Source organism: Sinohyriopsis cumingii, chromosome 13, assembly GCF_028554795.1.
Source record: "Sinohyriopsis cumingii isolate HCF-2022 chromosome 13, ASM2855479v2, whole genome shotgun sequence".
NCBI lineage: Eukaryota > Metazoa > Mollusca > Bivalvia > Unionida > Unionidae > Sinohyriopsis > Sinohyriopsis cumingii.
The window spans coordinates 8,542,469-8,570,010 of NC_142973.1; the positions used below are offsets into that span (position 1 = coordinate 8,542,469).

Consider the following 27,542-nt stretch of genomic DNA (forward strand, 5'->3'; position numbering starts at 1 on the left):
TTTCTTTGTAGCTTTTGGAATGAATGTTCTGGGTATGGCTTCCCACAGAGCAGTTCAAACACTTAATATGAAATTCGTGAATTACCGAAGAACATTGAGAAATCTCAGAAGTAAAGAGGTTATGTTCGAGAAGTCAGATTTTCCAGATATATTCAATACTTGATAAGGGCATCATTGGAACCTGAACATTATGCAACATTGAACTTTTGGTAATATTACAGCACAGACCAATACACTAGTTATGTACTACTGGATTTATTGAATTCTAATTATATTTGAAAGATTGTGAACAGAGCTGATTCTGTACATAGTGCTTAATTAAGATTGTTGGAGTGGAAATGGCTATGGTATGAGTGAAAACAGCATGGGACATCGATGCTATGGGCAGAAGATACATATTATAGTCTATTAGAAGAATTTGTTGAAACAAAAAAATTGTTTGAGAAAGATCTTGGCAGGTTGTTATGCAAAAGTTCATCTTTAATGAAGAAGCTGAAATTCAGATAGATGGTATTTCCATTATATGCTGTATAAAAAAAAAAAGTTGCATTCATAGAAAGGATTCCAAATACATTTCCATGTACTTTGAATATCATGTCATATGTTGCCAACTCCACTCACCTGTCACTCAGTTACATCATATTCAGAATTCCAGTGTAGTCCAAGTTGACCATTGCTATTGGGCTATGTATAAAGATAGGGTCAGTTTTGATCATGTACAGGTAAAGATCATCACAAACATAGGGTCAGTTTGATCATGTACAGGATTAGTGATTAGCTTTTTACCTGAGCATGTTCTTAAAATGCTGTAGCATAAAATATTTACAACAGGTTTTTGTGAAACGTCCCCAAAACAGTGTTATTTTGAAATGAAATAGGTTTTGGTTTTGTAAAAAAAAAATCTTATTTTAATAAAGGTTTGTGACTTGCTCCTCTTGCTATATGTACTACAGCTTTCCTCAATACCACTTGTCAGGACAAGTTATTGATCGCCTATTCAAACATATTAAAAATGGTCAGTTCTATTCTGTGGGTATCCTCTTACAAGAGGATATTTTTAGGCAATCCACGAGTGCATTTAACATGATCTTTACCCAGCAAGTAAGAACCTTTAAGATTAAATGTCATGCAGATGTCCAAAATGTAAAATTTTTGATGTGCAATTAATTCATCGCTGAGGATTTAAGACTAATTAGCCCCCATTGAATGCAGGTTGTGACTCTGAGAGTACAGGATGAAAAGCGGTCCTAACTTAGGCAGGGGACGATACTGCATGCATTGCATTATTATGCCATTTTAGGTATAGAACCAGAGGAAAACTGCCTTTGTACAATTTTGCAGCTGAAAGTGAAAGAGCTAATGATTGCCAACATACTGTAATTGTTATACATGTGATTTAGTCGTCTTTGTTGTTGTGGGCTGTTTCTTTTCTCGTCTTCCAAGATTTTCTTTTTACATTTATACTTACGGAGAATGATGTTTTGCAATAAAAAAACGGGAGATAACGAGAAAAGTTAAAATTTAATACATGGGTTGACTGCATCTTCCGATTAAAAAGTTGTAAACATTTTGATTCAGGTGGCTTAAATGAAACTTCTCAGACATGAACACTGGCAGTATCAAACATTTCATTATTTTATAGAAGCTGCGAGTATATACAAAGACTTGGTCATGCTGCAGGTCAGGTCTAGAGCTGGAACAAGTACAAAATTTTGCCATTCATTTAATATATTTGGATGGGATACAGATATTGGTGTTAATAAAATGAACAAATCTATCCATTTTTCATTCTCTTCTTTTCTATTTACTGACATTGAAACCACCAATTTCTGTCAAACTTAATCTAATTAAGTGATATTTAAGGGATCTTGATTACATTTTGGGGATATTCAGACTCAAAATCAAATAAATAAAGGTGTTATTATTTTCCCTGTTTATCTTCACTCTCAACAACATTCCTTGAGTGCTGAAGAGGGACTATAAGATGGTGTCATTTGTGGTATGTTTAATTCCATTTTTTAGCATGATAGCCTTGTACATTGTGGCTAGTCTTTCGATGATGCCTGAGCTCAGGACTTGAACCCATGCAGACTGGTGATATGTTCGTCATCTGTAAAGGCTTGTGCCTTAGACCACATGCCACCTGATGCTCCAAGGACTGTAGGTAAAGAAGGGTAAAAACTCTTGTTTACCTGTTCAGTTCAATGCAGGGACTATTTAAAAAAAAAAAAATGTCTTGCAAGTGATTCATTCGCAATCAAAATGTGTTGAATTTGAGTTGTTAAAGTTGGTTATTTTCGTTGATGTGTAAAGGCTTTCCTGACTGACTTTGATTTGACCTGTATTCAATACCATGTTCTCTATTAACTTGACATCATCACCATATTTTTTCAAGGAGTGCCTGAATGCTAAGGAATAATAATAATGATGATGTGGGCAGTGTGACTAGTCATAATTTTGACATTGTTATTTTGTGAGTAGGAGTATGAATTTCAAGTGATTCAGCAAGTTTGTAGTTGTTCTGTTGTAAACTAATTCAGAGTTGTATAGTTTACATTTTACCTTGTTTCTTTTTTACAAATGCCGCCAAGTTTGTTATGCAAGCAAATGAATATTTGATTACTGATTTTCTGTTTGAATATTCAGAAGTATTTTGTTTTGGTTAATACGTTCAGTTATACATTGGCAGCTCATGTTATAGTTGGGACTGGTTTAATGTTTCCTTCTATTACCAACAAGTCATCAGCTTACATGTTTAATGTGTGTGAATCCAATGCTCTGCCATTAGAGGCACAAGTTTATTGTGAAGTGCCCACTATGAATAATTTCACCAATTCATTCATATCTTAATTGTTTTATTGATGAGAGTCAAAGGTGTAGTTATTTTTTACCATCAAGAAAGTTATTTGGAAAAAAAGAATTGTTGGCAGTGTGTTTCTTCCCTGTGTTAAATAAAATTGACAACGATCAGAATTTTTCATTCCAACAAAATCTTGTTACAGCTCATGAATTCTACTGTATTTGATTTTTTTAAAATAAAAAAAATGTTTGCACTGTTCAACTAAATTGATAGGAGAAACCAGCACTAAATTAGAAATGTGGAAGCTAAAGGAACTTGAGTGTAACATTAAACAGATTTGTTTTTCCCAAATTATTAGTGATAAAAATAGTGTCCCCTTAATTGACCATAAGAAGGAAACTTTCAGAGCTGATTGGTCTAAAATACAGTGGTAGGTAGTCATCATAATTTTGCTTTTAAAATACTTTTGTGAGTTGATAATTTGCAACAAGCAGTTTTGTTACATACAGAAATTGAGGTATAGAATTAATTATATACAATGATGGAACCATGACATTCATTTTGTAAAAGCACTACATTTGTTAAAAAAGACAATTTGTAAGTAGAATGTATGTGTACATGTGAAAAAAAATAAAACTTGTAACATTTCATTTACTGACATTTTTATATTTTGTAGCCTTTGGGACGAATGTTCTGGGCATGTCTTCCCCGCAAGCAGTAAAAACAATTAATATCAAATTTAGGAATTACCGAAGAGCATTGAAGATTCAGAGAAGCAGAGAGATTCGTTGAACAAGTCATTTACAACAGGCATGTTCCAAACTTGAATATGTGACAATGAAATATATCTAGATAAACATAAACTTTTTGTAGAATATAGTGCCCAAAAAGACCATTATACAATGAATTGCAGCTAAGTCTGCTATTCATCCTTTTTTTAAAATTAATTTTCTTTTTGAATATTTATTCGGAGATGTTGAATTTTGTGGGGTTTTTTTTGTTTTATGACTGCTGCCATAGATGCTTAAATTTTTACTTCGGATATGTTTCTTGGAATTGATTTTCAGATACAAATATGGTTTTTTTTTATTTTCTTGTAGCCTTTGGAGTCCTCTGTCTCCAAATGCCTTTAGCGAGGGCACTACAAACTTTGAACCAAAAATTTTGGGCCTATCGAAGAACTATGAAGAGACTTACTCAGCAGAGCAAATCTACAGATACATATTAAAAACCGGATTTCAATGACTTGTATGAAGACTCTTATGTTATTCATATCAAAGTTCTTAAATTGCATGCAAGACTTTGAAATGAAAATATACTTGTATGTACTGTAATAAGAAAATGAGAACTCAGAACCTTGAATTTTACAATGCTTACTTGTGGAGAATAGTTTTTGTGGGAGCCAAAGAAAGCTGCCAGGCATTATAAATGAGGTAAATTTGACTGCGATAGGATTCAGCAAAGCAGTGTCAGGACAATATACATTCCCCCCCACCCCCCTCCACAAACGGTGTTTGACAATATTAAAATTATTTATTAAGGTCTCAGTATCCAAGAACTAAAAACAGTTGAATGATATAACAAACTTAAAACGTCGGTGGCATCCATGACCACATCATGTGTTACAAGAGATGCAGTATATTGATGGTTACATAGTGACAAAATCGCTATGACTATCAAGTTTTTTCTGAGATCTGTGATTCCTTTCTAATATATGGCTTATGTTTGTGTTTCTTGTAGCTTTTGGGACCAACGTGCTGTATATGCCCAGTAAAAGAGCAGTGCGAACATTAAACAATAAGTTTCGGAATTCCCAGCGGTCAACTAAGAAGAAAGTTTTTGAACATGTCTTCATCCATTAAAGAACATTTGTTGAATGTCTGGTTAAACAACTCTGTGATTTGAGTCACATTCTTTTTGCTGTTAGTTCTAGATTTTGCTCCTGTTCTGTGTAATTTTCCAGCAACATGTATGGGTGATTGACTGACTTTCCTTTTATTTCTGTTGTAGTGTTTGGGAAACTTGTCCTGGCAATGCCTCTGAAAAAAGCCGTTCGTGCTCTTAACTACAAACTTAACTATCAGCGGAATTTGAGGAGGCTTGGTGGTGAAAAAACCCAAATTCATGGAAACATTCTCAGTTTTTCATGATCACTTCAACAAGAATTCAAAGGGAGAATTCAAAACATTTTTGGGGGAAATTGAATTAGAGTGGAAATTTTAGAAGCAAGAATTTGTATCTTATATATATGAATGTTTCCCCCTTTGTGATAGAACAAGTTTTTGTCTAATTGGACATTTATATATGGGCTTTACATTCTATTGCAGTATTCGGAACTTTGGTCTTGCAAATGCCGGAATCCGAAGCTAAGCGAAGGATTAATATCAAACTGAGTAGTTGCCGCAGAACTATGAGAAGCTTGATTTCTAGACACAGCATGTCTCGATTCTCAGTGAAAGAATAGATCATTCATAAGAAAAACTTTACGATGGAATGCAGACTACAACAGAACAGATATATGACTGAAAAAAGTAAACAAAAAATAGAAAAGGAATATTGCTGTGCATTGTGTATTTTGTGAATTTGTGGCAGTTTCCTAAAAGTGTAACGTGTTCAATGCCATAACATTAATCCATTGTTGCAGATCATCCCAGTTGATATTTTTCTGTAGATGCTGCTCCATTATAGGTCATATTTATGCAGTTCGTAGATAAGTAACAATTTCCTTACCATCATTCATGCCAAATGATGTTCAATGCCACATTGTTCTATGGAACTTTGCCGCAGATTCTTCCACCCTGCCATGATGATTTTAGTTTCATATTCTGTGTTTTTCTTTGTAGTGCTGGGAACCAAATGCTTTGACATGACAATGACCCAGGCCACTCGCGCATTAAACCTCAAATTTGACTACAGCCGCAGGAGGAATAAACTTTTGTTCAAGCATTTGCAAAATTAAAAGACTTCCTTGGAATTACAGATAAGCAGGACAGATTTTGCTTTATTGGCTCTATCTTAATGTGCAAATATTAAGGATTAAATTGCCTCGGAGAGGAACAGGTTTAATACACAGTTTATTGTAACATGTTAAGTTGAAGAGTTGTGCTAAAAATGAGGATTGTGGTGAATTATGGAATGATACTAGCAAAGATATAGCTCAAAAATATCATTGAACTTTGCTTTTCTTTGGTCAAATTTCCTATCTCTCAAAAGGAATTTGATTGCTTTGTTTTATTTTCTTTGTAGTGTATGGAACAGATGTTCTTGGGATGCGGATTTCGGATGCAAAACACAGCGTCAATATGAAATTGAATAAAATGAGAGTAAAACTGTGTCAAATTCTATACAGGAAGCAAGTGTTTATGAGATTGACAAGCAACTTGGAAGCAAAGGACGATGCAAATTGACGTTGTATGATTTGATTATATCTAAATTATTACCTAAGCATTTAGTCAAATGTTCAAAATTAACAGAGGGATACTTTCATTTTAGCTGTATTTTATACAGGAATTGATAAGGATACTTTCACTTTATTTGTATTTTATACAAGGATTAATAAGGGGTCTTTTGTCTCTTGTAGTGTTTGGTGTCTCGCGCCTGGGTATGAAACTTGCTGATGTCAAGCACACCATGAATATGAAGTTTGGTTTTATTCGCCGAAAACATCTCAGTGGTCACAGACAGACTTTATCATAAATACAATTTTGCCAAGTTGGAATTACAGTGAAATAACTAAGTCAGTTTCACTCACTGAAAATATATCAAGCGTTTGTTTCCTTCTGCCAAAATAGCTCAGTGCTTGTTGAAATTTCTGTGGAGTCATTTGTTCGATTTAATTTTGCTGAAAATGGCATTATACTTGTATCGTCTTTTGACACATAAGGTAATTTTCCATCTTGGAATATCTCTGTATTCACTTTACAGGGCTGTAACAAAAAAAATGGAAAGAACGAATGTTTTTCAGAATAATGGAATATTGTTGTTGGTTGATTTTAATACTCATTTTTAGCACATTATTGGTTATATCATGCCAGGAAAATGGAAGCTAAGTGCCTTTTCAAAGGACACATCTAGGCAGCCAACCCAGGCTGGCCTGGGTGGGTATTGAACCCATACCCTTCGATTACAAGTCCAGTGCTCTTCCAGTGGAGCTACTGTGGCTTCTTTCATCAAGAATGGCTCGACTTGCCATCTGATTTGACTTCTGTTCGTGATAAATTGAAAGTAACAATTTGGATGATGTTGTTTCTCTGAGCTATAATTCTACCCAATAATTGTCATCACCAGTTAAGAGTTGTACTTTCTCCGTTCTGAAGGAATTTTTCTGTCTCTTTGTAGTGTTGGGGATGTTGAGTCTAAACATGAAGCTCCCTGATGCAACACACACATTGAACATGAAACTGAATGCTCTTCGCAAACGCATGACTAATCTGATTGCATTAAGCAGTCTCAAAGATGATGCAGTACAGAGTGTGAAAAGTTCAGATGATACTGACAACTATTTCGAGTCTGTATAAAATTGTGTATGTCAACTGGAGATTCAACCAATTTTAAAAACTTAGAATTTGCAACCAAAATATTATTCCAGGTACCTAGAACTTTTACATGACTTCAATTTTTAGCATCCCTAAAGTCTGTTCAAAAAAGTGAATGAGAAAATGCACATGGCCATTTATTTGTGGAGCTGTATCTTTCTGAGAGAAAAAAATATGTCTGAATTGGCATGTGTGATGATGGTGCATACATTTACAGTTTTCATTTCATCAAATAACAAGTTGATTCTGTGTTAGGTTAGTGACTTCCAGCAGTATATTATATTTCAGAGTCAGAAATTTGGTTTATTTTAGAATTTTGATGATGGTAAATGTGTTGTGGTCTCTCTCTTTTTTGTGTTTATACTTTATTTTTGACAAATGCTTCAATTGTACATGTTAGCTGTACATGGCATCATGAATATCTTTTATCATTTTTTTGTCCATTTTTAGTAAATGTTAGAGAGAGAGAGTGAGCAATTTTGGTAGTCTTGGACAATGGCAGTTGAATAGATGGAATATGTAGGGTTTATTTTTGCAGTGATTACAGGTAATGTTATTGTGAGCATGGGGGTGGATTGAAGAAGAAAAAAATCAGCATTTAAAAAATGAATCAGGGTTTTTTTTTTACATTCTTTTCCCCTCGTGTATTCTGTTATCTGTCATTTGGATTAAAAGGGCATGTGTTTCACTGTTACCATCATAATAGGATTATAGTTAATCTAGCACCTTGGCAATCTATCATTGACTAAAATAAAAAGAAAAAACTTTTTGTTGCAGTAACAAGAGTTTGGTTGTAAATAAAAGTGTTAATAAATGATTAAATGTCATTCATTAACTTGCATTTTGAAAGGTTAGATCTGGTACGTGTCTAATTTCCTTTTATCAAATTTCTTTTCAGTGTTTGGATCGAAACTGCTTGGAATACCAGTCACTAAGATCAAGACTTTGTTAAATAAAAAATTCCACTACCTTCTATATAAAAAGCCAAGAACAAATATCATGTGAAATTTATTACGAACTTCAACTGTCGATTCTTTTTACATGCGCGTACTTATGTTTTCACTCTTAAGATCAATTGGACTGGATCATTACCGTGTTGATGTGAGAAACTCTGAAGGAGAGACAAAATAATTTTCAGTTTCTTTGTGATATATACTCATAAATATCTTGCTCTTGATTGAATTATTTGTGGTATTTGTTAACTCTGCAATGAGACCCAGAAATTCTTACAATAATGTAAGTGGTATGTTTGACCAGAAATACTGTTTGATTTTTTTCAGTGTTTGGAACATGTCTGCTGGGTATGACAGTCAGTGAAACCAAGATGGTGTTAAATAATAAGTTCTACAATGTTCTCAGGAAACATAGACCTCAGTATTAGGTAGAAATGATAAGAAATTCCCTTAAAACATTTAACTTTTCAGGGCTGGGAAATTCTGATTTTCACCCAAGACGGGGTAAATGACAAATTTATTTCTTTTGGACTGAATCAAAAGCTCATAAATTCCACACATTTTTTTTTTATACCAGTTGCTTATCTGTGTAGAGGTTTGTGAGGGTGGAAGTGTTGGAATGCCTTTTTTTCCCCCATGAATGAGCAAATTGCTGCAAAGTATTTTTAAACAAATTTGTTTTGGTTCCATGATTTTTATTCCCAGGACTTTTCATAAGTTTCTAATTTGGCCAAATGTTTGCAGGTGTTCATCTTGACTTTTGGACTGGCCTGTTTTAGAGTGAATGAGCGGAAGTATACAAATTTAGAAACTAAACTCCATGTCCAGAACTGGCAATTTTTTGCCTAAACAAATCGGGTTAGAAAAAAATTAAAATTTCCATTGGTGTTTTAAGTTCAGAGGAATGTCTACATTTCTTGTCATTTTTATCAAGCTGCATCTTTCCACTTGGGTCTGTCATAAATATTGAAACAAGAGTACTATCTGTTCACTCACATTTATGGTAATCAACCTTAAGGAGTTGAACAGTTGTTTAAGTTTATTTTTGGAGTTTAAATAGCATCTGGTTTTTCTGGAATAGATAAGCTATGCTCAGCCACAATTGATTTATGTATAGTTGGTGAAAATGTTCAGAGACAGAAGTTTCATCAAAATTTCATCCGTTATATAATTTTTAGAACAAGTCAACTTCTTTTTTGGTATTTATTCATTGCTTATTTTATAGTGAAAATGACATGGTTCTTAGTTTTCACAACTTTACTGTTAGAGGATAAAAATAGTTAATGGTTTGTTGTTTATGGTTTGAAAATATACAGGCATTCTAAAAGAATTATTTCAAATGCCTCTTTGTACTTGAAAGACATTTGTACTGAAAAAAAGCTTGTTTAAATGTAGGTAGGTAAAACATGTACCATATATATTTGCTTGTGAAATGGATCAAACTGCAAACTTCATAGACCTTGATCTGTACAGTTTGTTAGGAGAAATCGAAAGAGTAGTCTATTGGCTTGTTACAGGGGAGGGGCAGCTTAGGTTGTGTGTTGTTTGCAGTTGGTGCAGACTTGTGAGTATATACGGTAAAGAATTATGTTACAAGAGAACTTTAAAACAGTGTGCTATTGTTGTTGATACCTAAATTTACTCTGACAAAATCTTAATTTTTTGTCATAAAATTCAGGTATGGCATATGTACTGCATTTATCTGCAGTTTTGAGTATTATAATTTGAAGCTTTTATGTCAAAAAAAGAAATTTGAAAGCTTAAAAATAGGTACAAATAAAGTTAAAGAGCAACATACTTTATCATCATCCAATATGGCCACCATTGAATCACCTTCATATATGGGTGTCATTACTTAAATTAGCAAACCTTAAATGACTCTTAAAAAGAAAAGCCTCTCAGTTCACCAGTTTTGACTGGAAGCATCCTGGCATGAAGTGGTTTCAGTTTGGTACACAAGTGGTGCTCCTGATCAGCCATAAAGCATGGATGCCATTACTAACATAGAAAAACTTGAGATCTTCTCAAACTACTTACAGAATTTGATGAAATCTAGCAGAAAACAATCTTGTCTAAAGGGTTTCGGGTTTGTATGCAGAGTAACTATCAAATATGGCCACCATTGCTGAAAATTGAAGAACCATGAGATGACATTATCAACTCGTCTGTAGCTCTTGAAAATTTGAAAGTATCCTGACATAAAAGGAACTCAGATTTATACAAATGATGTTAGTTCCAGCATCAAATATGGTCAGGTTACAAAAAATAAAAGAAAAACGTGTGCTGCTTTTAACAAATGCACTGAACATAACTTTACCAAATTTGGCAGAAAGCACAATGGATGAAGAACTATTTATTAATAATCCCACCAAAAAACTGCTGAGCAGAATCTGACCAACTTTGACAGAAATCTTCGTCATAAAAGTCATTTATTATTGGACCAAAGATGTTGATAAGCCATCAAATATGGATGAAGATACTAAAACAGAAACCTTGAGGAAATTGTTTTCATAATGTGCAATCAACAGTACTGAAAGAAATTTCTACAGAAAGCATCCCACTGACCCCGATTTCTTTGCAGTCTCCTCTTGCATTTGGCAGTTAGGCAGGTGAGCGATCTCAGGCCCACATGATCCTCTTGTTGTACAATTAGAAAATATTTTTTTTATGCAACTGAGCTTGAGCTGTGCTTAGAGCAAATATTGGAACTATTAATGACAACAGCCAAAAAAAAATTATTATATCTCTTTCTTTTCAGTGTTTGGGATTCAGGTTCTCCAAATGACTCCTTCAGATGTAACATCCATACTTAACCATAAGCTTATGTACATGAGGAAATCACTGGAAAAAAAAAGAAAGCTAACACTCGTCCCAAGTCATGAACTCCAGTAATTACTTCAAGTTTTTTACTTTAAAAAAAAAATAATTATAAAACTCAGTTTAAAGGAAACTATCATAGAATGGACAGCTAATATAATACATAATAAACGTCAGACTTGAGTTGAAAACAAGGTAACAGTACAAGTTGGATAATGGGTAACTCTCCCGTTATTGATATTTGTGGATTAGAAATACATGGCCCTAAGATGATGAGATTTCAAATACTGTTGTTAAATAATAAGGCAGGAAAATGATTTTGAAAAGAAATGAAACTTTGAAAAGAAAATGAACCTTACACAGTTCCTTGTTTGATAATTAATATTAAAAAGCTCTGTCACGTTACATGTTTATTGACATTACTGTGTCATCATAAATATATGATAGCGTGACAGATTGCCAAGGAAACTCACTACAATATTGCTCAGAAATACAGTGTTTGATAAATTGAATTGTAAACTTTATTTTATTGCATGGGAAAAGTCACAACCTTTTGAAAAGTCGTTGGAAGTACAATGTGCATTTTACTTTTTTGCAGCCGTTGCAATTTTACTCGACTTTTTTCATGAATATAATACCTGAAATGAAATGATAAGGTCTTACTTGTGTAAGATTCTTTGAATATTGCCTAGTGTGTGATATAGCCTTGTGATTCAGCTTTGTTTTTTATACTCTTTGGATTATAAAAGTTGTCTGCATGTAACATACAGAAATCTCGTCTCATGAAACAGTATGTGTCTGTTGCCAGCTTCGTATACCTCTCGATATGTGACGGTAATTTCAAGGCTGATTATAAAGGTGTTTGGAAGTTAGAGAGTATACCCACTTAATTAATATCTGGCGCTTTAGTTCATTGGAAATAAACAAATGATAATGTTAGATATTTTAGAACAAAGACAGTGATGGCAGGTTTTTGGTTTTAATTTCAGTGTTTGGTGTCAAAGTAACGCATCTGTCGCAAGCCCAGGCGACCTCAATCATTAACAATAAGTTCAAGTATATGCGAAACAGACTGGCACAAATACAGACGTACGAGGAGGAAGGAATATGATTTCAAAATTTTAAACATTATGTGCATTAAAGCATAATTTGATTGACAGAAGCTACATCCTTCACAGCAAGAATTTGTTTCTCCAAAAATTTTAATCTCTTGAAAATCAGATTTATGTAAGATGTATTAGACATCAACAAGTAAATATGGTTGAGAACTGAAGAATACTTACCTACACATGCATTACTTGGTTTTGAAAGTGTCTTCGTTTCTTTCCTGTTTTATTGGAAAAATTGTATCAACATCCAGTTCACTTTTCAACATTGTATGTTCAGCTGCTGCAGTCATACCCAGTATTGAACTTTATCTGGTCTTGGATAAATGTTGGATTTATGTAATCTGTGATGTGGACGTTAACATAACTTTTGGGTTGGAATTGGAAAAATTAAATTCTTGGTCATAATCTCTTGCATGTGTAATCATAAAAAAATGTAGATTCCTTCAAAATGTCCTATTTTTTCTTTTTCTGTACAATACATTCGAAAACAATAAGAAATTTTGAAAGAATCTTCTTGATGATAAAAGACTTTTGGGATGGAGATGGGGAAATGACATTGCTGGGTCATATTCCTTGCATGTGTCAGTCAGAAAAGTGTTGGTACTTCTGATACTGTCAGCTATTTTTCTTCATCTTTTTTTGCAAGTCAGAATACTGTTAATGCCTTCTGCACCATTTAGTATAAAACAATGGAAGAAATATAGAAAGAGTCATTTACCAAGAAAGCAATGCTAGTAGGTACATGTTTTGTAGGGGATGACATTTTGTTAACCGGGAACTTTTTCTGTTCTGGTTAGTTGACACCCATGGCTGTATGGCAAAGTAAATTATGATATGGCACATTGTCTGTCAGCATTACAAACGTCTCAAAAATCCCTGGGTCAATTTTGATCAAACTTAGCATTGTTTCTCAAGACATGCTCTTCAAAATTGTGTTCAGGGTGGGTGGCTTAGAAATGTGTGGTTTCCATGGCTAACAAAAACTGAAAACCTATTTTATACTTTTTCATCCGAATAGGTTTTGATAGATCTTGGTAGAAATGATGCAATATCACGTTTTTATTCAGTGTTGTTCAACTAGTAATGGTGTAGCTGATATAACAACCCTTCTTCTTAGTAGCTGAGTTGGCTGCAATCAAACTTGATAGGAATGTTTCTTATGCCATGTTTCATCAAAATTATTCCCAGGGCTGGGGCCCCGAGTGGCCAAGTGGTCTAAATTGCTCACCATTCTGGATCACTGCCATTTTACCTTTGTCGGCGTGGGTTCGAGTCTTGGGTTCGGCTAATGTGCATAAGTGAAAAATCTTGCCAATAGCTTCTTGTGGCTAGGTGGTTTTTCCAGGGTATTTTCAGGGTTCTTCCTCCACCAGTTATACTAGCCACCATGTATAGCCTATCTTGTGCTGAAAAATGGTGTTAAACCCTACAACAACAACAATTCCCAGGTTGACCGCCCAGGCCATGGTGCTTTGCCTCCCCTACCACTGGTGAGGCTTCTTTAGCAACTATATGGAACACCTATTTTTTACTTTTTCCCTTGAACGGCAGAGCAAGTTTTGATCCAACTTAGTTGAATTGTTTGCTGAGGATTTTTGTGTATTTTGAAGGGAAAAAATCCATGGTGGCTCTCTTGGTTATGTTGTGGCTCTTTTGCCAACCATATAGTAAACCTATTATCAAATTTTTCTCTAAAACAGCTTAGCCCGTTTTGATCAAACTTTGTTGGTTTCTTGTTTAGTGGCATTTGACTATATCATGCCTGAGCAGTATCAAACCCATGATGCTTGGATAATAATTCTAACTAATGCTCTCTTTTGCTACTTGATCAAGTGATTCTAGGACGTGTTCTATCAAACATATTTTTGAGGTTGCTCTAGCAATGGTGTGCTTTCTTTAGCTGTTTCGAAAACCTATTTTTTTAACATATAAAAGGACTGAGAGAGTTTCTTGGGACATGTTTTATCAGAACTGTTGGATGTGGTTCAGCATTGGTGTTCCTTCCATAGCAGTCATAGGAAAACTGATTCGCAACTTCTTCCTCAAAACAGCATAGCCACTTTTGATAAAACTTTGTATAAATCTTTCTTGTCACATTCGCAAAGTTGTGTCAGTGGTGGCGACACTAGTGAACCTGGCTTCCATGGCAGAATGGTGGAAAACCTACCAATTATACTCTTGTCCTATCGAGTAATGCTTGTTCTTATATCGGAAAGACTTTCTCTCCAAAACTGCTTTTCAGTGTCAGACCAGATGGATGGGTAAATTCCAACCATGAACCCCTTTAACATTTGTACACAAATGAAATTACTCAATACAATTCCTTCCAAATGGCCGGAAATTATCCTGTTACGGTTTTGTCTTTCAACCCAGGGCACAGACCTTATTTATTTACCATTTAGACCAATGTATGTCATATAAGGGATATGAGACCGACTTGGGCCTTGTGTTTTTACTTGAGAATAATCACCCATGATCACTGGACCACTTTTTTCTTTTCAAAAATTATTTACTGTATATAGTTTTGTTGGTTCCTTCCTGATAGAAAAAAATCTGCTTATTGAAACATTCCATTATTTTTGCTAGCATTCTCTTTTGTCAAAGCCACAGTAGTGGTAAAAGTATAATTTATCAGTATCAGTTTTCATGAATTGGGGGTGGGGTGGGGGTAATTTTTTTTGACAGACATCTATAGTAGATGCCTCTGGTTTCCACTACTGCTTAAGAGTGTGTAATGGCAATTCCTGACTAAATTACTTAGGATTCTAAAAATATTTGCAGATAAATTAAAGTCTAAGAAATAGAGACTGACTAAAGAACAAATGTTGGGAAATGTTAGATTTTTGTTGTTGTTGTGGGTTTTTTTTTTCTGCCATTGTCCAGAGAGAGAGAGAGAGAGAGAACTTGTAGATATTCATGTATTTTTACAATTGGATATCAACTATGTGTCTTGCAGTCATACTGTATATCTTCTAATCACATTGTAAAAGCATTGTGTACATCATCATGGTAATATTTTGTTATATGTGTATCATTTTTAGATTACTTTTTATAATAATACATTTTGGCAGCAGCCAGAAGTACATTTTACATTGTTAATACCATTTGTTGTATTGAACAGTGCAGTTTTACTTTGTATATTTGTAAAAAATTTGTGTTCTCTAGATCATGCATTACAGAAATAAAGTCATTGTGTTGAATAAAACAATTAAAAGTGAATGTTGTGTTTTGTCATATTTTTTCACAATTATATGCACAGTGACCTTCTCGCCTCGCCAACATTAACAGATTGAGAGACATGGGTATAACTTTCCACAGTTGGCTAAATTAAATATTGTGATCAAGTTTTCACAGTGTAACATCATATTTTATACTGTTTGCAGGTGAGACAGTTCCAGGGAACCCTTTATACTGTTCAGTCACTTAATTATCTCCAATCCAAAGTTATACTTTGGTTTGTCTTCCTTTCTGCCGCTGGATGGTCAGAGTGTCATATACTGAAATATGAAAAAGGTTTACAACTAAAAACTGCCTTTCACTAAAACTAAATTCTTAGAACCTTGGAATTCATTCCCAAGAACACCTACATTGTGTAATATACATGTATAATTTAATCAAATCTTTTTTCATTATGACTAGTACATTTGATTCTAAAGCTTGGCTTAAAATCATCATAATCTTGCCAGAATGGAAGCAGCCGTTACTCTAGTTTACAACTGGCATGTGCCTATACTAGTCGAGCTTATGGTTTCGCTCAGCATCTTTTGGTCCTTGTGTCATGTACCCACTGGTCGACTCGTCCTTGTGTCATGTACGCACTGGTCGACTCGTCTTTTGTCATTTGGTAAGTGTTCATGATAATAGAGCTGGGCTCTGTATTCTCAGAATTGTTCAAGCACAAAACAGCGCAAATTCTATGAGTTTTAAACATTCAGTCAAGTTTACTTAGAATGATGTTACATTCAAAGGGATTGGTTTATTTTTCACTGTTGTGCATCCTCACTTGGCACAGATTTATAAAGCCGATGAAGTGCAAGCCCTATATTGTTCAGACATGTTGAGCAAAAAACCTAAACCTGAAGTTTAAAGTCTGAAAATGTTGACATTATGTAGTCTCCATTAGTACTGAGGTCAGCACAGTACAATGCAATTTCAGAATCAATCTCAAGACTTGTATGATCACCAGGCTAGGTTTTCACTATCAGCCAGTCAAAGTGGTATTGCATAAGTAAGGACCTTTGTTATTAGCTGACAAAAAATCTCTGGCCCAAACTCGAAATCAGAATTGGGGCCAGCCATTTCGTACGTATGCATGGTAGGGGCAGGGCGGTTAACCCAAATGCGTACGTATCCGTGTTGGGGGGGGGGGGAGGGAGGGAGGGTCTACTGATAATGTACGTACGCATAGGAAACGGGGGTGGGGTGAAACATCGATAATAATTTGTCTAATACGTAACCTGTTCGACTTGGTTCAGTCGGCGTTTGAATTTTAACGGACACTAGACAAACTGTTTAAAGTTACGCAGCTTATTTATTTGATGCAGCCAGACATTCAACGTCTATGGATTATCTGTTTCATTAAACACGTTATTATTATTAATCCTTGATCGTTTCTGCGTGGATCAAATAAATGCCGTTCTATAGAATTGGGGGAGGGGTGCGCGAAGCATACGTACACAGGTTGGGGTGGTGTAAAAAAGTACGCATGTCTACAGGGAGGGATGAGGGTCAAGCTTTGCCAGATTTTTGCGTACGTACTAAATGGATGGCCCCATTATTATAATTTCCAGTCCTGGACAAATTATTTTATTTTCAGAAAATGAGCTTGAGTTTTGTTTTGCACAGAAAGTTTCCAAATAAAGGGTTCAGGTAAGGCAAGCATTATGATATGACTTGTATGGTCTTAAATATGGCTGCCACAGCCACCATCTTGAAACTTTTGTTACTATTTCTCCTAAATGAATGGCCGTAATAGCATTGGGATTTGACTGAAAGACTTTTTTATGATCTCTAGTTGTCCATCGTCTGTTAGCAAAAGTTTGTTATCACTATTCCTAAACTACTTGGAGGATTGCAAATGACATCTTTCAGAAATCCAATATGGCTGTCACACTGACCTTCTTGATCTCACACACACACAAGCTTTCTCACTATATATATATATATATATAGATATATATATATATATATATATATATATATATATATATATATATATATATATATATATATATATATATATATATATATATATATATAGTGAGAAAGCTTGCCGGTATCTTCTCGTGGGTCGGTGGTTCATTCCGGGTTCTTCCTCCACCATTAATACTTGCCGCCATGTACAGCCTATCTTGTGCTGAAAAATGGCGTTAAACCCTATAACAACAACTATACACACACACACACACACACACACACACACACACACACACACACATATATATATATATATATATATATATATATATATATATATATATATATATATATATATATATATATATATATATATACTTTTGAATGGATTGTGTTGTTTGACGTGCAGTATGACCAGCACAGCGACCATCACTCCATCACTGCTCCTTCTGAATGGACGGTAATAACATGGTGTTTTCACCAGACGACTTATTGTAATGGTTAGTTTGTCATGAATTAATATGGTGCCACTGGGACATCCAATATCAACGCCACATTGGCCGTCTTGAAAATCTTGTACTCACATCTTAGTGTAAAATCATTCTGCTATAGTGTTCTGGCCAGAAGACATTTGTGATGTCATGTCGGTCATATATGAAAATGGTGCCGAAGCGCCAGTATGGTGATCTTGAAAACCTTGTTATCGCTACTCCTCCTTGTCCTCTTGTCCTAAAGAAAATGGTGCTGAGATGATGTCTAATATGGCACCACAATGAACATCTTGAAAATATCACTATTCCTGAATAAATGATCGTATCAACATGATTTTTTTAAAGCTCTACTGGCCATAGACCAGACTAGTTTATAGGATGTCTGTCATAGCACACATTTTTTTTATCGCTACTCCTCCTAAACTACTTTGAGGATTGCCCTGAAACTTTACACACGCATTCATCCCATGGTCTATTTGATCCTAAATGAAAATGATGCTTCTGGGTTATTCCATATGGCCATGCTGAATGGAGGTGGGGGGGGGGGGGTCCTTCAAAGACTTCTTATGATATATAGTTGTTTGTAGTTGAAAATGGTGCTGATTTGAAGTTCCAAAATGGTCGTCACCGCAGCGTCGTCAAAAATCATGTTATCGCTACTCCTGAAAGAGATGGTCGTATCTACAAGGCGTTTTCACTTTTAAAAAACAGCAAAAAAAAACTTATGATGTTTATTGGTTCTAAATGAAAATGGTGCCGATTTTGCGTCCATTATGACCTTACAGCGACTATCTTGAAAATGTTGTTATCGCTACTCCCGAATTGATAGCGGTAGCAACATGGGGTTGGTCTTAAATGGAAATTGTACCGATCTAAACATGGTTCCCACAGCAGCCACATCGAAGTCTTATCACTTCTACTCCTGAAATGGATGGCCATATCAACACTGGGTTTTCACTAAAAGACTTAATGAACTTTAATTGTTTTTAAATAAAAATTGTGCCGATAACATGTCCAATATGGCCATCATTACATTCATTTTCAAAATGTAATCACTATTCCTCCTGAATGGATGATCATATCAGCAAGGGATTTTCACTGAAAGACATTCTATGATGTCTAGCTTGTCCGTAATAAAAATGGTGCCAATCCAAAATGCAGTATGACCACATGTAAACCATCTTAAAATTCTTGTTATCACAACTCTACTTGAACAGAAAGTCGTATTGACCGGGCCTTTTCACCAAAAGTCTTGTTCTGATGTCCAGTTGGTCTTATATGATTAATGTGCCGATTTGATGTCCAATTTAGCCAGCATATCTTCGTATTGCTACTATGGAATGTCAAGTCATTTTGAGATAATGTTGTCTCTACTCCTCTCCAAATGGATAGCTATAGCCACATAGGATTTCCAGCAGTAGATTTCTTGTAATACTTTGTTATTTTAAATGAAAATGGTGCCAGTCGTACAACCAATATGGCTAGCCTGACGACTGTCTTAAAATTATTGTTGTCACTACCCCCTCCCCCGCCCAGTGGATGACCATTATGACATGGGGATTTCACCAGAAGACATTTAATGATAACCACTTTGTCACAAATGAAAATAGTGAAAAGCTGACATCTAATATATTTATCACAACGGCTATTTGAAAGTCCTGTTATTCCTGAAATGGTCTTATCTTCAATTCCTGGAAATTCTTTTCTGCCATTATAGTCTCATCGAGGGGCTCTTGTTTAGTTTTACTGGTCATATCCCAGAAGTGCTCATGGTATGGTCTGTTGTTTGTCCATGGTTTGCTGTCCATCCGCTAGCACAACATTGTTATCGGTACACCGCCTAAACTGCTTGGAGGAAGTAGCCATGAAACTTGACACACACATTCAACCCATGGTCCAGTTTCTTCCTAAATGAAAAGTATGATGTCCAGTATGGTCGCCATAGCGGCCATCTTGAAATTTTTTGTTATCACAACTTCATAATGTATGGTCATATTAGCATGGGCTGTTGTCTAGTTGGTCCTATATCAAAATGGTGCCTATCTGACGTCCAATATGACATCCACGGCGGCCATCTTGAAAATCTTATCTCTACTCCTTCTGAATGGATGGTCTCATCAAACTAGGTTATAACTTGAAGATTTCTCATGATGTTTGATTGGTATTAATTCAGAATGGTGCCGATCTGGATGCATGAGAATATCTTGTTATCGGTATTTTTCATGAATGGGTGGTCATATTGATATGAGAAAACTTATTATTATGTATTGTATTACTAAATGAAAATGATGCCGATCTTACGTTTAGTATTGCCGGCACGGCAGCCATCTTGAAAATATCGTTAATCCCCCTGAATGGATGGACACATCGACAGGGGATTTTCACTAAAAGACTTCTTTTAATGTTTAGTTGGTCCAAAATGAAACTAGTGTTAGTGTTGATGTGATGTTCAGCGTGGCCACCACAGAGAATCTCGAACATTTTGTTATTGTTATATCCCCTGGATGGAAAGTTGTATCTTGAAAGTGCTGTTATCTCTATTATATCCAAGTGGATGGCAATATCAGCATGGTATTCACCAATAGAATTCATATGATACCTATTGGCTCCTAAACGAAGATGGTGTCAGTCATACATTCAATTCATGCATTCAATATAGCTGCCACGACAAATCTTGTCACTACTCCCCTGAATTATGGTATGGGACTTTCAGCAAAGAACTTCTAATGATGTCTACTTTTCCAAAATGAACATTGTGTTTAGCTGAAGACCAATATGTCCACCACAGTAGCTAATATGACAATGTTGTTATCGGTGAAGAATATCAGAGATGGTTTCAACGCTCGACAGATAAAAGGAAGAAATGGTCTTATCCTGAATTCCTGGAAATTCTTTACACCTGACTGAGCGTCAGACCGTTCCATGGACTTATTGTGATGTCTACTTGCTCGTAAATTAAAACGGTGCCGATCCGTCCTCTAATATGGCTTTCACATTAGCCATCTGAAAATCTTGTTATCACTACTTTTCCTAGATGGCTGATCATATCGACATCTTGCTTTCACCAAAATACGTCTGATGTGCAGGTGGTACTAACTGGAAATGATGCCATTCTAATACTCGCCAGGGCACCCATTTTGAAATTCTTGTCATCGTTACTCCTCCAAAACGGAAAGTCATGTCAACATGGGGTTGCTACCAAAAGACCTGTTAGTCCTTGGTAAAAATGTTGACAGTCTGACAGCCATCATGTCCACGATATAAACTAATTTAAAAATACTGAAACTGAATAAGAGATGGTTACAGCACTCGGCAGTTGAATAGAAGAAATGATCTTATCTTGAACTTCTGGAAACTAGTGTCAGCCAGCAAAGCGTCAGTCCCTGCAAGGGCCTCTTGTTATTAACAAAAGGTCACATGAAAGACCTCGGATCGCTTTCTTAGTTGCAAATATATTAGTATCTATTCGGAAAAAAGAAATAAAATTAAAAAAATGACGATGTACCGAATGGATGGGAACATTGACCTTCACTATAACTTTTAATTTTTTATCTGTCTTGATGGGACAGTCTAGGGTATTCAAATCCATAATGAATTGGCTATTTGACCTGCTTTTCTCCACGTGCTTATGACGTGTTCTACTAGTAAATGGCATGTAGTGGTTTAAAATATACGGAGTTATTTAGCAAGTATGTGAACTTTCCCGTTTACACGGCCTAGAAACACGGACATGTCTTACGTAATACATATAAAAGTAATGGAATAATATTCACATCGTATGTTTGTAAATAAAGAAAAGAAACGAGATGAAAAATAGCTATTTGTTGAGATAAATTAATGTGTCTTGCTCTCCGAAATTATAATGTTTTTGCTTGCCTGTGTGTAAATATTTACAAAGCCTTTAATGTGGTCATCAAAAGAAGAGTACTAGCTATTGGACTTCATTGTGCCAGTTGACGAGGCCGTTACGTCCTCTTTCCTTTTAAGGGGGGGGGGGTTGAAAGGCTCGCCAAGAATAAGATTTATTCTTTTTAGAAAAGTTCCAAGAGAGGACGTAGGAATTAATGGCATGCAACACAGTTAGAAAAGTTCCAAGAGAGGACGTAGGAATTAATGGCATGTAACACAAGTAGAAAAATTCCAAGAGAGGATGTAGGAATTAATGGCATGCAACACAGAAAAGTTCTAAGAGAGGACGTAGGAATTAATGGCATGCAACACAGTTAGAAAAGTTCTAAGACAGGACGTAGGAATTAATGGCATGCAACACAGTTAGAAAGGTTCCAAGACAGGACGTAGGAATTAATGGCATGTAACACAAGTAGAAAAATTCCAAGAGAGGACGTAGGAATTAATGGCATGCAACACAGAAAAGTTCTAAGAGAGGACGTAGGAATTAATTGCATGCAACACAGTTAGAAAAGTACCAAGAGAGGACGTAGGAATTAATGGCATGCAACACAGTTAGAAAAGTTCCAAGAGAGGACGTAGGAATTAATGGCATGCAACACAGAAAAGTTCTAAGAGAGGACGTAGGAATTAATGGCATGCAACACAGTTAGAAAAGTACCAAGAGAGGACGTAGGAATTAATGGCATGTAACACAGTTAGAAAAGTTCCAAGAGAGGACGTAGGAATTAATGGCATGTAACACAAGTAGAAAAATTCCAAGAGAGGACGTAGGAATTAATGGCATGCAACACAGTTAGAAAATTTCTAAGAGAGAACGTAGGAATTAATGGCATGTAACACAGAAAAGTTCCAAAAGAGGGCGTAGGTATTAATGGCATGTAACACAGTTAGAAAAGTTCCAAGAGAGGACGTAGGAATTAATGGCATGTAACAATTAGAAAAATTCCAAGAGAGGACGTAGGAATTAATGGCATGCAATACAGTTAGAAAAGTTCTAAGAGAGGACGTAGGAATTAATGTCATGCAACACAGTTAGAAAAGTTCTAAGAGAGAACGTAGGAATTAATGGCATGTAACACAGTTAGAAAAATTCCAAGAGAGGACGTAGGAATTAATGGCATGCAACACAGTTAGAAAAGTTCTAAGAGAGGACGTAGGAATTAATGGCATGTAACACAGAAAAGTTCAAAGAGAGGACGTAGGAATTAATGGCATGTAACACAGTTAGAAAAGTTCCAAGAGAGGACGTAGGAATTAATGGCATGTAACACAGTTAGAAACGTTCCAAGAGAGGACGTAGGAATTAATGGCATGTAACACAGTTAGAAAAGTTCCAAGAGAGGACGTAGGAATTAATGGCATGCAACACAGTTAGAAAAGTTCTAAGAGAGGACGTAGGAATTAATGGCATGTAACACAGAAAAGTTCAAAGAGAGGACGTAGGAATTAATGGCATGTAACACAGTTAGAAAAGTTCCAGGAGAGGACGTAGGAATTAATGGCATGTAACACAGTTAGAAACGTTCCAAGAGAGGACGTAGGAATTAATGGCATGTAACACAGTTAGAAAAGTTCTAAGAGAGGACGTAGGAATTAATGGCATGCAACACAGAAAAGTTCCAAGAGAGGACGTAGGAATTAATGGCATGCAACACAGTTAGAAAAGGTCTAAGAGAGGACGTAGGAGTTAATGGCATGTAACACAGCTAGAAAAGTTCTAAGAGGACGTAGGAATTAATGGCATATGATAAAATTAGAAAAGTACCAAGAGAGGACGTAGGAATTAATGGCATGTAACAAAATTATCACTAAAATTAATATGCATGAAATGTTTGAAAATAAATGATTTAGTTTGTTGCATGTTTTTGTTTGTTTGTTTGTTTAAAGGTTTGTTTTTAAATATATCGCATTAATTAGCAGGTGAAGTTATGGAGCTGTTTGGTATTGGACAGACAGGCCCGGTATAGGACAGACGTTTGGTATAGGACAGACAGGCCTGGTATAGGACAAACAGGCCTAGTATAGGACAGACACTTTTGTTATAGAATAGACACGTTTGGTATAGGACAGACAGGTTTGTTATAGGATAGACAAGTTTGGTATAGAACATACAAGTTTAGTGACAAACATTTCTAGGACAGACAGGTTTTGTATAGGACAAACATTTCTAGGACAGACAGGTTTTGTATAGGACAAACATTTCTTATATTTGGTAGCACATTCAACAAAGTTTTATAATAGGATAAACAAGAAGCAAAAGGAAAAGGAAATCGTCCAAGTTCAGAATGGATTGATAACCTTAAATGTGGCTGCCAAGGCAGCCATCTTGGAAATCTTATTATCGCTAAACCTCCAGGCTGGAATGTCATATTGACACGAGTCCCCAAAAGACTTCTTATGAAGACTTGTTGGTCATAAATAATGCCAATGGCCACTATGACGGCTATCTTGAAAATCTTGTTATCGCAACTCCTTTAGAATTGATGGTCATATGAACTTGCAGTTTTCATCAAGACGCATCGCAAGATACGTAGTTGGTCCTGAATAGAAATGGTACCTGTATTATATTGTTACACGCACACGGGCATTTACTTGACCGAGCGGCTGTCAAACCCTGACGCGATTCTCGCTAGAAGTCATAAGTTTACCCCGACTTTCCAAAGACTTCCATACAACTTCAGTTGTAAATTAGAAAGCCCGACGTGTCCATTCTATACCTAAATTTTCCTCTAATTAATGCAAGACCACATATAAACCAAACTGCCAACTGTCTATCAACCGCACCTCTGCATGTTTTACCTTCGTTATGTTTCCGTACTACCAACCGTTCACGCCTTAGAAAATATATGAGTACTCCCTAACAATGGGAACTATTTTAACTCCGCCACCTTAGGCCAGTCAATGTATACTTTCCAGGCACATTTCGCCAATATAACTGCACCATATTCGCCCACATGGCGACATAAACGGTGTCTGCCAAGTCCCTTTTATTTATTCCCTTGTGTAATTTACCGGCTTAATACCATTAAGTACTGTCCTTGCAGTCACGCTACCAACGTATACCACTAGATTTTAATACGGACTATTTTACTACAGGGACATTCATTCGGTTTTGGTCGGAATTCACTACTAGTGAACCATGACATCATGGAAACACACTAACACTTAACTCCGTGACGTTTGCTCCTAATAATTAGCTCATTATTTCGGGCTAGGAATATTTCCATGGCGCCGAATTCCAATAATCACACAAGTAATCACACAAATCTAAGAATTGCTTAAAACGGGGCGCTATAACCAAGTGCGCATACTCTAAATTTACTACAATATCAAATATGACAGCCACGACGGTCATCTTGAGACATTAATGAGGGTGTGAGATGCATTATAAGAGACACTGCGATTCCGTAAAATTGACGTTTTGTTTCTGAGTCATAAAAAATTAGATCAGTTTGGGTACAAGATTAAGCTCTACTGGTCATACATCAGGATGGAATGACATGTTATCCTTCGCCCGTCAGCACAAGTTTCTTTTTGCTACTTCTCCTAAGCTACTTCGAGGATTGCCATACAACTTTATACACATTAACTCCAATGCCTTGTTTGTCATAAACGAAACTAGGTGCCACTCGGATATTCAATGTGGCCATTACCTCAGTCATCGTATAGTCTTGTTATTGTACTCCTGATGAACTGATGGTGAAGTCAACGCGGGTTTTTTAATGGGCTTTATTTTTTGTAATGTCTAGTTAGTCCTAAATGGTGTTTACCTGCTTTGAATATGACCCCCACGTCAGCCAGGATCTCTACTCCTCTTGAACGGAGGACTATATCGACAATGCGCTTCCACCAGAAGACTAAACAGGCATCTAATATGGCCACCATGGCGGCTATCTTAATATCTTGCTGTCGCTACTTCTCCTTAATGCAAGATCATATCGACATGGAGTTTTCACCCCACCCCACCACCACCCAAAAAAGACTTCTTATGATATCACGTTGGTACTAAATGAAAATGGTGTTGATGTTACGTTCATTACGGCCGTCAAAATGCCCTTCTTGAAAAATGTATCGCTGCTCCTTCTTCTAAAGTGATGGTTATATCGACATAGAGTTTTCATCAAAAGTCTGTTACGATGTCTATTTGGTCCTAAGTAAAAATGGTGCCGATTTTATACCAATATTGCCGCCTCCTGGCCGTCCTGGAAATCAAGAGATGGTTGTAACGTTGCAAAGAAGAAATGGCCTTATTTTGAATGCCTGGAAGTTGTTTTCTGCCAGAATAGCACTGATCTCTTCGAGAAGCGTTTTCTTTTATAGATCTGACTGGTTTAATTTACCAACAGACTATACTCATCCTTTTTATTTTCATATAACGTTACTTTTAAATTTACAATTTTCGTATCAAAATTGCAGATATATATTTAAGCAGTGTTGTAAAATATTGTTTAAGGAAACCTCCTTTTGACTCTTTACAAAAATATTCAAACATGAAATTTTAATGTCATATGTTGAGAGTTTCAATTTAACATGTTGAATCATTGATTGTGCTGAAAGTTCCATTTGGTATGTTGAGTTTTTAGATTGTACCTGTTTAATTTACACAGCGGTGATTGTATATTTTATTGTGCTTGTCAGAATTGTTATTTTTATATGGTGAAATGATGTGTTGGTGTTAAAAGTAACATTACACAATGTCCACTTAAACAATTGAAACTAATATCGAGTATTAAGATACATCATTCGTATATTCAATTATGAGGCGCTATTACATTTCATGCATTTACAGTTTGGAAGTTACCATTCATAGGTCGAGAATTATTATGAATTTATTCGCTAGAGGTCGCTCTTGTGAACCGACCGCGTTTTTTTTACGCTGCTTCTCGTTGCTCTGAAATTCAACATATGAAATTTAAATACTGGCATTATGAAATGGAACTTTCATCACAAACAGTTGCATACAGTGTATGAATTAGGGATTCTCGACATATGATATTGGAATTTCATCCACCGCTGTGTAATTCAAAATCTACACTGTAAGGCGTCGACATAGGAAATTGAACTTTGAACCACCACTGTATAATTCAACATGTGAAATCTAAAATCTCAATCTAGAAAATATAACTTTATGGACATACAGTTTGATCAAACACGTGATATTGGATTTCTCGACATACGACATCGAAATTTCAACTGCAACTTCCTGATTGGGCCAGATTTTGATGTCCGCTACGGCGCCTCATACTCGTGCATACTGTTATATTTGACTGGATCATGGTCCCATGGTGCTACAGCCAGAAGCAAAATTACGATGTAGCTACCGATGCAAGAAAACCCGTAAAACATGTGATTAGAATTTCGTGGTCGACCAGAAATTGCCGCCACCGAGCTACAAGCGATATGCCTAATATACACACCTGTTCCCTTATGGTCCGCAGACTGTGCAAGACGGATCGGTCAACTCGACGATCCAAGACTTCGTTCTGAAAGGAATAATATAGTCTGTGATCTTTGTGAAGACCCGAGAAATTAGGTTTAGGACGAACGGTATCGCTCGAAAATTGTACACCATCGTCTGCACGCCAAATGGGTAGTATTTCGGTGATGCCTAGTACAGTATATAGAAAGGGGACTGTAAGCATCTATCATGTCTAGACGGATCGCAAATCTGCCTCTTGTAATCCATAATAATAATTTGTTAAATTATTATCATCGTTCGCATGGTTCTAACGGTGTCCTCGGTATGCAAACATCAGGAAATACCTGAAAGCCTTTATGTATATGAAATA

General features: G+C 35.8%; 1 protein-coding gene across 15 annotated transcripts in view; it reads left to right on the forward strand.

Annotated features, from left to right (window-relative positions):
• The window catches only part of LOC149784917 (uncharacterized), a 121,999-nt gene that overhangs the window by 84,869 nt on the left and 9,588 nt on the right, over positions 1-27,542 (forward strand). Inside the window, exons 7-8 of one of the 15 annotated variants that reach the window (XR_016425326.1) lie at positions 7,139-7,388; positions 8,234-8,341. The exons of 2 other annotated variants lie outside the window; for them this stretch is intronic. Coding sequence is in view for 12 of the 13 variants with exons in the window: in XM_089978516.1 (XP_089834642.1) it covers positions 7,139-7,317 (179 nt within the window). In the remaining variant the exon portion in view is untranslated. 12 more of the 15 variants (XM_089978521.1, XM_089978538.1, XM_089978530.1 and 9 more) reach the window with 12 other exon arrangements.